A 13,643-nucleotide genomic window follows, 5' to 3' on the forward strand; every position below is an offset into this window, starting at 1 on the left:
TAACTACTAAAGGACTCATAAAAAGGGAAAGTTGAATGAATTCCACTAAATTCATCTTGTCACAGAAGGGAAATAAGCAAAAGCCTTCTAAACCTCCTAATAAAAACATGAGCAAAATCAGAAAAATGTTCAAACTTTCTTTTTGAAGAGGCCTTTCACTATGTGAAGTACTAGATCTAGCCTCACCAAAGGATAAAGAGGGGACAGAAAAATATGCCGTGGTTGCTTACCAGTTCCTCACAATTGTTTTCTTTCACAGAAATAAAAGCTTTGAACAGTACGTGGTTTTTCACTTCCGGGGGGCATTGTGTATTTTTGGGTCTGCATCTGAAGGAGTGCTGTTTGGTTGGTCAAATCAGACACTGGTCATTAGATGAGCCAATAACTGCTAAGGTCCACCAGAACTCTCAAGGAGCAGAGGTTTATTTGGTAGAAAGGCAAAGTTGTAACAACAGAGGTTATGCTGCTCTGCCCTACAAGAAGTGTGCCTGTGAAATGCACCTATTAAATGCAAATCACATGAGAAAACCTGCACTGGTTCTTCTTGGTTTGGGCATTAAGAACAACTGTGTTAATAAAATCATGCTTTTATTTATGTAACCTATTATTCTTAAATGATATCTGAAATTACATCAAATTACATCCAAGCACATCTTTCGAAAGCAACAGGTGAAGTCATGAGAGTTATCTTGTATAAAATAACTCATAATTTTCCTGGCAATGTGAGAGCTATAAAAAAAATCAATCTGGCTTTTCCAGATTTGTGTTGGATCCATTGGACTCAGTAATAAAATAGCATCAAGTTTCCCTTTTTCTTCCTGATGTAACTACATGCAACTTAATATGCAAAGAAAGTTGCTCTGCTTAGTAAGTAGCTGGCATTTTATTACATGAAATTAATTTAAAGACTTGCAAGGACAACACCACATTGTATAGGGCAGTCAAAAATTAATTACAGCCTTCTTTTCAGCAACATTAAAAAACTGTACAGGCATGACTGATGATATTGTACATGTTTTATTGGTGTTTTCTTCAAAAGATGTCCCAATAAGCATTAAGCTAAAAAAAAAAAGGTATTGGATCCTAAATGCTTTTTCCTTGTTTGTATGTCATCATAACACTACTGAAGTTAACAGTGAGATGTTATGGTAGGATGCAACTGAATATCCTTCCTACTAAAATCTGTTGATACTATTCAAGGCCAATAAACCATGTAAGGGAAATGTTTTCTCTATGATAATGTAATTAAATAAGAATAACACCAAGAGAATGCAATATATTTTGTTTTCTACTCAATTCCACACATTTCTCATGGGTTTTATTCCAAGAATAAGACAGTGAGAGCATAATAAAACCATACCAGCAATGGTGATCTCTCCTTTCTGTTGTCTTAGCCTTATCAACATATCAGAATAAATAAGTAAAAATACGAATCTATCAAACTTTACTTGCTGCTCCAATTGTGTTCCCAGTGAACTCTTGTATCATCATAAGTACTACAAGCATCAAGGAGGAAAATTTTATAATCTAATTTTAAAGAGTCAGTAACATGTCTTAAAATTAATCATTCATTGTTGATCTCTAATATTACCTTTCAGTTACTAAAGCCTAATCCAACTTTACTGAAGTAATACAAGGTTTTCCATTAATATAGAAGGCTGTCGCTTCATAAGATACCATCAGTGCCTCTGTAATAAACGTGCTTAGCTCTTGGTCTTAGCAGGAATCCAGCTCAGAAATCCAGCTCAGTATGCTCAAAGCAACAGTTAGCTCTCTAGTAAAATCTATAGAAGAAATTATGGGAAAGTGCCAAGCATCTCCTGAAATTTAAAGCCGTGAGTACAAAAGGACTAGAGAAATCTCACTTAATGGAGAAAAAATTTAGATTTTATCTTTAAGAAAATAGTTGATCGTGGTGGAACAAAGACACAACTGACAAAAAGAGTTATCACCTGGGAAAAAGGGAAATTCCAGTAGATGTCTGTACAACCTCTCACACAAACCGTGCTTTTACTCACAAGGAGAGATGTCCAGACAGTCCCAAATAAGTCACTATCTACATGAATGGGAGCTATGGCTGACGACCTGAGTTTGCAGAGCTTTAAGATTTTTTAAATATTCCAAAGGGTTTGGTACACTTTATTTTCCAAGGATAGGTAATGTTTCAGGTTTGTGTTTTCTTTAACAGAGAAAAATCTCTGTGGAGACCTTTCTTCCCAGACTTATTATTTTGGACCTACTATATCAAAGGATATTTGACATGAATTGTTCCTTCCCTCTCCTCTACAGACCCAATGAGGAAAAAATAAGTTGAGAAACTTCTATGGACTATATCTTAAACATTGACCACAAGGGAAGGATATCATTGGGTAACTTCCCAAAGCAATGTATGTATGACAGGTGTGAGTAACTTACTGGGAAAAGATCTAAATTATGAGAGAAAATCTTAGAACTCTGTAAATTAAGACTGCAACAAGATAGAACCCAGCGAAAATTGAGCTACAAATTTTCAAGTTCCAGCTTGAAACTTGAGTTCCAGTTCCATTCAGATATGATCAAACTTCTTCCAGGACTGTAGAGCTCTAGCTGACAGATTAATAAAGGAACGAGATCTTTTCAGATTAAGTTGTTTACTTAATTTGATTATCATAAATTACATTCAGAAAATAATAACACTGTCACTATTAAAAAAACTCAATCCAGCAGATAATTGCTTTTTGGGACAGCACATACCTATCTACTTTCCTAGGTCAGGGCCATACTGACTAAATACTGGAGAAAATTCTGCTTAAAACCATTTCAGCACAAGCATAGGAACAAAGTACATGTGGAACCAGTTAAATCTGGGGCTAATGTTGCTTAGACATGTACTACTTTAAAATCAGACTTTCAAGATGGCTGCCATGGATAACATTGCATGTAGTTAGAGGGAAAAGCTGTGCACTTAGTTTTCTTCATTCTCTTGGTGCTGAAAAACAAAGAGTGAAAAAAAGAAGAAGAAAAAAGAGAGAGAGAGAGAGAGGCTGGACAAGATGCAGCTATATTTATTCTTATCTTTCTTAATCCCTATTCCAGTAATTACGCCAGCTGGATGCTCAGAATCTGAATCCAAGAGACCTGATAGTCTTAAACATGATAGTAAAAAAGAAGAGTCTTCATGAAGAAAGCGAACATCCAGAGGGGTAACGCGTAGGCTCAGATAAGCATGAATTGTGTTGTGCAAATACATGACGAGGAGAAAGGGGACTGAGGATGCTAAGGCACTGAGACATCTGTGATTTCTGTTTTAATCAATTGGCTTCCTCTCTTCTGTTGCAGTTTCAGAAAAGCAGCCATCGGTTAAGCTGGTTAAACAGAGGAACCATATTCCATGAATTTTGCAAAAGGAATATAATTCAAACAATGTCCCCAGTACAGGTATGCAGCTTGCATTTTCATTCTGCATCTCACCAAGAGAAAAAAATAAATGTAAAAGAATAGAAACAACTCATTTTCTGAACTTTATTTATATGCAAGGTGGTTTAGGAGAATGAGTGGAGATGAGACAACAGAAAGCACAGAAAGCAAATCCCAGTACCAATTACTGCTTTACACATTTTGGAAAGGGAAAGTATTGATGATATTTTGCCTTAATTGCACTCTCAATAGAATAGGAATAATTGCTACTCCTCTACTTCACTGGGCTACTTATAGAATTAAATTGTAAAGGCATAACAAGCCCTGGCCATAATTTCTAGAGCAAGGAGTCAGTCTGAGTTGCCTTCAGCTCAGCTTTCCATGTACCCGAAGAGCCCTTGTACTCCCGGAGTTTCCAGAAACTCCCTGTCATGGACTCTCTGGTCGCAGTTCAAGGTTGCTGTTGAGGTCAAGAGATGCAGGCTACCCTATTTTTTATGACTTCAAATTTGCTGTTCACCATACAGGACTATACCACATGGCCCCAGAAGACATCAAGCCACAGAGCAAGAACGCCCCTGGGGTGTGCAGCAGCAATGCACCACCAGCCCAGCCTGAAAATTGCACTCAGTCCCTTGATTTCCTGTTGGACACTTGCACTGCACAATGAGCTGAGCTGCATCCTTAGCAAATGCCTTTTCTGAAGGTAGACTCATTGATTTCAAGCACGAATTTTCAAGGGAACCAGATGCTATGCATGTGAGAGCAAATGTCCAGTCCTAGATAAGTAGTATGCATGGTCCTCAGAGTGGGATATTTGTCTTCTGGTGTTTAATTTCAGAGTGTACATCTGTGATTAATGACAAATGTGTTATTTATTTTAAAGTCTCAACTATAATATTTGGGATTCAGTAGATTTTTGCAGGACATTATCTGAAACTGATTCTGGATTGCACTTATTGCTGAAACTTTACATTTCTTCCAAAACTATAATGGACTTCACCTGTAAATATCTCCAGAATATAATTACGACCATCTGGTAGAGGGAATTGATTTTGGAAACACTTTTGCTGGAAAGGAAGCCAAATTCACTCTTGGGAGCGGGGTTTCTAATAATGTTTCCTTTTCCTCTGAAATAATAGTATGAAGTAAAACCATTCTGGGAAGCGTCAACAAAATCTTAATTTGATGTAAAAGGGCTGAAAAGCCAAAGCTAGAAGGAGAACCATGGGACAAAAATGTGTTTACACAGATGCTGGATTTTCTCCAAAAACTATGAAAATAGTGCTAAATCCTCCCAGGGCTGAACAATGGGACTGAAATGAGGCATCAAAGAATAATCAATGTATGTTAACTTGCTCCCACCCACTATCACACTGTGTGGGATTTTTATCCCCTACAAGCACAAATAATCAACATAGTGCAAAGGATTTCTAATCCATTCATTGTGTTAGCACATAGTCAGGCAGGGAAGGAGTCACCAACAAAAGTTTGATTGGAGCTGGCCCGCATTACTGCTTTTATTTTTGTGAAACAGTTTTAAGTAGAATACAAGCCCTTTATAAGGCAGTTCCTTCATAGAAATGAGTTTAATGCAGGAATTTTTGTGTAAATTCTGCAGGTATTTGAGCTGGAGACTGATCCTCTAACAACTAGCTCAGGCATGGACTGACGCCCCAGGCTGAGCTGAAATGGGGCTCCTGGGCTCATGGGCAGGGGTCAGGGGAAGCCCCGCGGTCAAGGCCCCTTGGGACCCTGAAAGATACTTACAGGGCACTTATTTTCAGCATCTGACTTCAATAAAAGTTACCTTGAATGGACTGCTTTATGAACAACAGAATATATTGGACATAATATTATATAAAAGTAGACAAGGTTGATTATTGTTTATACTCACTAGAATGAACAATACTAGATTTTTAGGTTCTAACCTGAAAAAAAAAATAGTGTTTATTCAATGATTCATTTTCTTTTTGGATGTTTGAGTCTCACAGTTAATATTGCTCAAGTAGCCACTGGCAGAGCAAAACTATCTTCCTACACTTGACCTTCACACTCGGAGAAATAATCATTGCCTTTTTTTAGGAGAGCTGACAGCTGACAGTGGGACCATAACCTCAGAAAACTGAGAGATTTCCCATCATTGACTTTGTTTTTTAAAAAACTTTGATCTGAAGTGCATGTGTGAGGTAGGGAGGGGAGAGGAAGAGGAAAGGCCAGTATTAATTGCAGAGATTGCAGGCAGAGTAGGATAACAATTTTGAAATAAATCATATAAGCAAACCATAACAGGAAAATCTTTGATAGTCTGAGCATTGTATAGAGCCAGTACGGTCTCCCCAAAGCACAGTGCTGTTTCATTAGTGTTCCTGGAGAGCTCAGACAAGAGATTTCCCTAATGTGGTAGAATATCAGATCTAAATTGCTAAACAACTTCATTTTCTACTCCTTTACCCCAGTTCACCACCGAAAAACCCGCACCCAGCCCCCCCCCCCAAAAACCCACCCACTCAAACAAAAAACAAACAAAACCACAAAACCCCCTTCTATGGAAACAGCAGAACTACATCAATTTGAGAAGACAGTGAGATATAAAGATTTAAATTGGACACTGCTCATGACTTTAAATGAACGTGTCTTGGAGTGGATATGGAAACTGCTTCTCTTTGAGCAAGTTTTACTTGCAGCTTCAGTTTGCTGAACGTGTTTCTTTTATCCCTCCAAAATATTTTCAAAAACATGCACTAAAATGTCACAACAGAACTTGTCTCCTTATTTCATAATTCTGTAGCATTATAAAGCTGTCCTGGATGGATAATGCGTAATTTCTTCTTTTTCAGTTGTTCTCAGAAGTCTTATTTTCTGCCATCTTATGTGATACAGTGAACTACAGAGAGTTATTCAAATCTCAGGACAATTGGTTATTTTACAGTGATGAGAACGTGGTGTATACACACTTCATGAAGAGTGAAACTTTTGGCTTGTATAATAACAAATAGAAGGATTTTGGAAATGAATTCTATTTTCAAGTCTTGAGCATTATAAATCTTGGCTTGCAGTGCTACAAAACAATGGTCGTCTTAAGTATATGGTCTTATCTAATACAAACAGGTTGTATATATGGTAGTTCCAGGTCACAATACACTTACATTGAAGCTATCAGCAACATAGGCTGAAGCGAACATCAAAATAAAGCAAATAAATATGTAAGCCTAAGTAGTTCTGGAGAATTAACTCTAAAGAATTCCAGTTTCCTGTTGATCTGCGTCTTACCATTGGTCAACTTTTGTGTTTAAGATAACTTCTTATGTGTGCCAAGAGGGCTTATAATGTTTTTCTTCCATTTAATGTCAAACAAAGTGTCATTTCCATGTGCAGTCTTTCCATCATCAAGGCACTTTAATGGTCTATCTCCTTCATCAGGCCACCTATTTTCATGACGTTTGTGGAAGAATAATTATCCTTGGGACCTCTAGCCTCTACTTCACATGTGGCTGAAATCAGAGAGCACGCACACACACAAACAGACTTTATAAGCCTTGTTTCCAAAGGAAATCGCTCTAAAAAGATACTCTTCTGCCTTTTGTTTTACAAGAAGTGATCTCATTGTAATCAAAACGGATGTCCTATAAAAGACATTGGAAGCTTTTTCCATTCAAATGAAGATAAACAATTAACACTACCCAGTCTCAGAAGAGTAAACAAGCAGTGGTAAGTGATAGACCAGTGACCCCAAAGGCAGCATAATGTCCCGCTTAAAGCAGTAGTGTTGTTTCTTTTGGAAGGGAGGCAGGATTTGTATATCATGCCATGGATTGCTGCACCCATTCTCCTGCTACTATTTAGTATATTTCTGATCATAAACTTACCAGGTTCCTCATCAGATCGGTTTGTTTTCTGTTTCTGTTGTTTCTATGGGGAGATTCCTTCCCCTAAAACCAAAAAAAACTGTTTCTAATGTCCCATATAAGAATACGGCACAGATCTTCAGGGTTCACGTTAAAGTCAGGAAAAATACTAAATTAAGGCGATATGAAGATTGGCCAACTCAAGAAGGAGACATTAGGGGACCAGGAAAAATATTTACTTTTAAGCAGATCATGAAAAAATAAAATTGCAAGAAATATGCTCCAGCTATAAATTCTTTCAGATGACATAGGTAAAGGGGATGATTCATAAAGAGTCAGGAAATTATGAAAAGGGTAAATGGTCCAAAATTATGGGAAAAGTAATTTTCCATGGTTGGTACGATGAACATAAAAGAACAGACTTTTCTGCTATTAGGGTAAGCTCAGTAATATGATACATGCACTGAGCAGCTAAAATATCAGTAGGGTTGAAGTAGCAATGGATTCTGCAACGACTGATGCTGCAAACTGGAAGCGTGCAATTGCATGATCCCACAAGCTTCTGAATCTGATAGAAATCTCCCCATCACCCGTCACCAAACAGTTTCACTTTTAGGACATGTTTGACTGGTGTGACAGAAATTCACCTAAACCTTTTTAATTTTGTCTGATCCGACATCTCTTTGGAAGAATAGTAGCATCATAGGCTTAGTTTCCCAACCAGTGTAACAGTAATACTCAAGACACTGATGTTTCTGATTATTTATTATGGCACTTTAAAGCATATAAACTCCATTGCTAGGTGTTTCAAGCTAGTTTAAAAAAAAAAATAAAATGAGGTTTTAAGTTTTAGGCAGTATTTCAGTAGATTTTGGTTAAGAATTTTTAGAATGTTACTAGACAGGAAATAAGAATTTTTCTAGGAAAACAAAGAGTCTTCTCAAAATAAGACTTCCTTTCAGTAAAGCATGTATGTGTTTGCTTAAGTTTATCGTGTCTGTTGGCTCACCAGAATATATTTTTTCAGCTAAGTTTGTGGGTTTGAAACATGAAAAAACGAACTAACCCCTCAAAATACATTCCTCTACTTAAACACCAACAAAGCTTATCTCTTTTTTATACCCACCAATTCTATTTACTTTGTAACATGCAAGTTAGAAACAACTCTAGAGCCTGAACTCTGAATGATTTTTCTATTTCAGATTTTTCTACCTTAGCAATTAAGGAAGCTGGTCAAAATTCAGCTTGCTATTAACTGTTCGTTGCCATATATTGCATTATCTTGAACTGAAGGCAGTTTGTAGTAGAGCCTAAAACCAAACTGAGTTTTTATAAAACCTCACTTTAAAATTCCACTATAGTAACAACATTTCCACTTCATATATTTGACAATTTTATTTAATAGCCTCATAAGTTCAGAATAGTTACATAATAGTTACACCACGGCTTTTAAAAAGGATTGCACTCAGCTACTCAGTCCATTGAAATACTAGAAAACAGGGAAAAGGAAAATACGGAGTGTAAAGGAGCTCTGTCCACTGAACTGAGTTGTTTGTAGCAAGTTCCTACTGAACGTGAAGGTGTCCTCATGCTTTCTGGTAGACTCTAATACACTTGATACCATTCATGTCACATTCCTAGAAGATAAAGAGATGGATTTATTAATTTGCCTCAGTACAGACTATAAGGAAAAAGATCTTTTACTTTTCAGGCTACCGGCCAGCAGCACTCAGGGATCAGAAAGCGAGACTGAACTCACCACCACCAATTGTCCATCCACTAGTTTCCGTGTTATTATGGTCTTCTTGCCATCCCATTCCTGCTCCTGAATCAATGACCCATCATCTTTTAAGCTGACAAGGGTCTGAAAGAAGAACCCGAACATCAATATTTTACCCATGACGTTTGGTGGAAACTGAGGCTTTCCAACACCTTATTCCAAACAAAAAATTCCCACCCCAGCTCACTCAACAGTAATTTTGCCACTGATGTCTACAAAGCCAGGATATTATCTTAAACGTTTTATTGATCCTCTTCTTACAGTAGCTCGCTGCTTGTTCACTCACTGCTCTGACACATTCCTGCATCAGGCAGACCTTTGACAGCGTGCACAATTTCAGTTAACAAGAGCAGACGATGTTCTCTGTTAATCTCTTTGTACGTGGGCTTTGAGCTTTTGTGTAACGTTTATCTGATCTTGCAATAATAGATGAATTGCAAGCGTGTGGCTGGAGGGGGGGGGAGGGGGTACACAGAGAGCACTCACACAAAGAAATGAGAGAGACATATTTGAGGGCTTCTTTGTGTTTAACCTCCTTTTGGATGAATATTCTCCCTACTTGGTGCAGGGCGAGGCTCTTTGCCTTCTGAAACTGGAGATTAGGGACTGTGATTCACATGTATGCCTTGTGTGTCTGTTATCCCACTGCACACTGAACCAGGCTCTCTTGTTACGCAAATATGAGACTGAGCAGAAAGGTTAACCCTAGGGCTGAATTGCCTCTGATTAAACATCAATGGGATTTTTTTCCACAGGCTTCAAATGAAGTGGCATTTGGCTTTAACATGGATTTAGAGGTCTGTTAGTTTTATTAACACAATGCTTCTGCTACAAATTGAAAACAACAAAATACACAAGACATTATTGGTTTCAGCATTTTTCCCTCTTTGGAAGTTGCTTAATCCAGGAAAAAAAAATTTATTTCAATGAGACTTACAGCGACAGCTGTTCATCAAATAAAGCATTGTTAGTATGGATGTCAAAACTGATTTTTAAATAGCGTCTCCATCTGTAAAACACCCAAAGAATTGTGTTTTTTCAGTAGAAAGACTGGTATACTCACCTGAGTTTTCCTGCCATCTAAGGTATTTTCCTCAAATTTCTCACCAAGCTTGAAGCTGAACTGTGAAGTTTTGAAGGTACTTTCTGTTTTTACGGTGATTGTGTCCCCATCCTTAATAATGTAAACATCTGGTTTGGCCATGCTTCCCATTTTTCTCATGGCCATACCCACACCTGCAAGGCAAGAGGCACAGAGTGTCACAAAGTCAGTTAAACCCTAAGGCTTAGGGCCACACAAGAATTCAAATACCTAATTCCCATTTAATTAGGCCCTTAAGTACACTTGAGAATCAAAGCTCAAGAGCCACAAAGAAAGAGGATGTTTTAAATTATCCACTGATGAAGAGGGAAAAAAGCTTATTTGAAGGGTTATTCTTCCTCAGGGAGCTAAAGTTAAATCTATTTTGCCTTCTGGAGGACTCGCAGATGTCCCAAAACTCAGCATTGAGTTTTTACAAACAGAAATAAACAATAAACAGGAAAACAAGCACAAAAGCTTAAACTAATATAAAATTATTCCCTTCAAGTTCTGAACACTTCAAAAATTCTACAGATGATTTTTTAACTGACAGATTAATCCACCTGCATATTTATTTCAACTTACTCAAGAAATACTCTTCCATCGCTCTGTACCCAATTGCAAACATGCAATTTTTAATCTAAGTTCATCTTCTACATCCTGTATCCAAAGTACGGACTTGTGAATTAGAAAACCACTACCATGCAAAATAGTGCTTACACACACGCAAAAAAAAAGGACTGTGAGAGAAATGAGCTTTGCGAATGACTGAAAATTCATCATCGGGAGACAGCAGCCCTCAAAACTCTTCAGCAAAAAAGATTCACCCTGCCTCAGCCCCTGCGTGCACTGTCTGAGTGGTTTGCTTGAGTCTTTTTGATCTGAAGGATGAAGATACGAATAAGAGGGTAGTCAGGCAACAAAGATGAATCCATCAAAGCAGAAAGTGCCGATCTGAACCAAGACTTTATAAGCAACCAGATGGAGCAGAAAGTGCCACCAAGTCAGTGGGTGTCCGGCTCTGCAGCTGGTGTAGTTAGAAAATGTTGTCGCATCACAGCACAGCACTCCCCTGGGGTGTACAGGATACTTGGGTGAGGGCTGAATCCACAAAGCAAAGATTACAGTTTCCTTGGGAGGTGGAAATAACAAAGTACTTCCCAGCCACTGCTTCTCCAGACTCAGCTGAGATTCCAGGACTGAGCCTTAAGCTTGAGACTGCAGAGAAAAAAACAGTCCTCCTCAGTCCAGCTTTTCTGACCAGAATTGGAAGTTATTGTCACGGTGACCCCCCCGCCCACCCTTTTGCTGTCGTCCAGAATAATCAGTGAGTTATCTGATGAGCCACGCCTTGGAATCCAACTAAACAGAGATGAGCTGCGTATGTTTTCCATATGGCAAGGAGTGAAATTCAAACTTCTTTATCCTCGAATGTTCTTTTATACTGACTGAGCAGAATCTGCAGAATCTCATTTATGGTGCATCAGTAGGATCAAAGGCAGAGAGTTTCCTAAGTAGTCAGCGAGGGTGAGATCCAATAAAGGACTGGCTTCTAAAGTGTGACTTGGAGTAAATTTAATTGCCTAAATTGCAATTGTAAAAAGGAAAAGTGACTGGTTTAAGATTGCGATCTAAAAACAAACAAACAACATTCAGTTGCTACCTACACATGGGAGGTGCTCTGCAGTTGCAGCACTTAATTTCTGCTTTGAAGTTGCAATCTGGCACATGCCTAGCCCTGGCTGCTAGACGTGAGCACCGTGGCATCCTAATCCATGGCTGAACTGAGCTGAGCTTAACTCTTGAATTTCCTCCACCAAAGTCTCCCAAAGGGCTCAGTCCAGAAGGCTTTCTCACATCATAGCTATGACATATTGACAGGCCTCTCACAAGGTGCAATTACAGCCACCACTGCAGAGTGTAAATGCAGTGATGCCTTTTGTATTTTACACGAAGAGTGCAAGACCTACATTCCTTCCTCTCCTCCCTCCAAAGACATTCAAGGCCACACCCTCTGCCTCTTGAGAAAGTATCCTAGCTTTCAGCAGTGAATAAATTGCAGAAAATAATAGCTCCTGGGCTACAAAGACGCTGCAAGGTGTCTATCACCTGTTGGCCAGGATGCTCACAGGGAGGTGGTAAATCTGAACTTGCAGAGGAAGGTACTGGTGCTAGGTCTGTTCTTGATTCAGTAACTTCACGTTGCAAAATGTACAGCAATCTGGAAGCAGGGATGACAAGCCAGGACTATCCCCCTGAGATAAGGGTGCTACCCACAGAAGAATACAAACAGCCTCTGGCAGTGCAGTCAGCTGTCGGTTACCCACAGGCAGTTGATCCAGTTTGGCTTTCTCGTCAGGAGACACCCAAGGTGACTTCACGGCAAGGCAGCCCTGGCTCAGCAGGCCTGTGTGTGGCCACCCCGGGCGGTGTGAGCCCGGCCCGGCCCTGGCAGCGGCGCTGGCGTGGAGCCGCCACCATCCGCCTCCCCACTCCCCGGCGAGGGCAGCGCGGAGCCGGCTCCGGCAGGTGCCCCGGCGCCGGGCCCACCGCGCCGGGGCATTACCCGGAGAGGGAGGAGCAAACTCGCCTAATCTCAGCCGGGCTGCTGGCACCGGTTGATAATCCGGGATGCTGCCGGTGGGAGGGGGCGGCTGGGCAGCACCCCGGAAGGCGCAGCACGGGGCGGCGGGAATGTGCCTGCTGGCACCGGCACCTGCCTCCCGGCAATTACGGTGCAAAAAGGGTTGCCGACATCTTTAGGACGCGGAGCCGGAGGCGGCAGCTATCCCGGGAGGAAGGGTCTGCTCCCGGCCGGCGCTCCCTCCCCGGCGCCGGGAGGACGCGGAGGCCCCGGTGCCGCATCCCGGAGCATCCCGGCTTTACCCCCCCGCCAGCCGCCGCCCCCCGCCCTCCGGCCCAGCTCCGGGGCCGCGCCCGCCGCGGACCTTGGACAGAGCCTCGCCGGCCGGCGGCACGTCCCCGGGGCTACCGGGGCCGGGGGCCGCATCCCTCCCTCCCGGAGGCGCAGAGCCGCCGGCTCCTTACCCAGCTCCTTCATATACTCATCGAAGCCCTCGCTGGAGATGAGGCACCATTTGCCTAAAAACGCATCGATGGCCATGGCGGCGGCGCTGGGGCTGGCGGCGTCCCTGGGGAAGCACGGAGGCAGGAGGACGAGCTGCAGCGGGGCCGCGGCCGCCTTTATAGCGGGGCCGGCGACATGTGCCGCCGGGGAGAGCCAATGGGGTGCCCGCCGCGCCCCGGCCCCTTCCCCGCTGAGCCCCCGCCCGGCGAGTCCCGCCCGCGGCGGCGGCGGCGGCGGCAAGAGCGGGCACGCCGCGCCGCTGCCCGCCCTCCTCCCGCACACGCACACACACACAAACACACAGCCTGCACCCCGGGCCTGCAGCTCCCCGGGACGGCACGCTGCGCCCAGAAACCGTGGGGCGCTGCCGGAGCCACCCCGCCAAGGGATGTCGCAGCCTTAACGCTTCTTCGGATGCAGACACCACCCGGCGCCTACCGCGGTAAAAGA

At 41.7% G+C, this 13,643-nt stretch overlaps 1 protein-coding gene across 1 annotated transcript; it reads right to left on the reverse strand.

Annotated features, from left to right (window-relative positions):
• Window positions 1–7,991: 7,991 nt before the first annotated feature.
• On the reverse strand, window positions 7,992–13,296 carry LOC143156279 (fatty acid-binding protein 5). Its single transcript, XM_076329493.1, has 4 exons — window positions 13,154–13,296; window positions 10,088–10,260; window positions 9,004–9,108; window positions 7,992–8,881 (listed from the first exon to the last, which is right to left on the reverse strand). The coding sequence occupies exons 1-4, from the start codon at window positions 13,227–13,229 to the stop codon at window positions 8,831–8,833; spliced, it is 405 nt and encodes a 134-aa protein (XP_076185608.1). The 5' UTR covers window positions 13,230–13,296; the 3' UTR covers window positions 7,992–8,830.
• Between the last annotated feature and the right edge of the window lie 347 nt (window positions 13,297–13,643).

Source organism: Aptenodytes patagonicus, chromosome 2, assembly GCF_965638725.1.
Source record: "Aptenodytes patagonicus chromosome 2, bAptPat1.pri.cur, whole genome shotgun sequence".
Taxonomy (NCBI): Eukaryota; Metazoa; Chordata; class Aves; order Sphenisciformes; family Spheniscidae; genus Aptenodytes; species Aptenodytes patagonicus.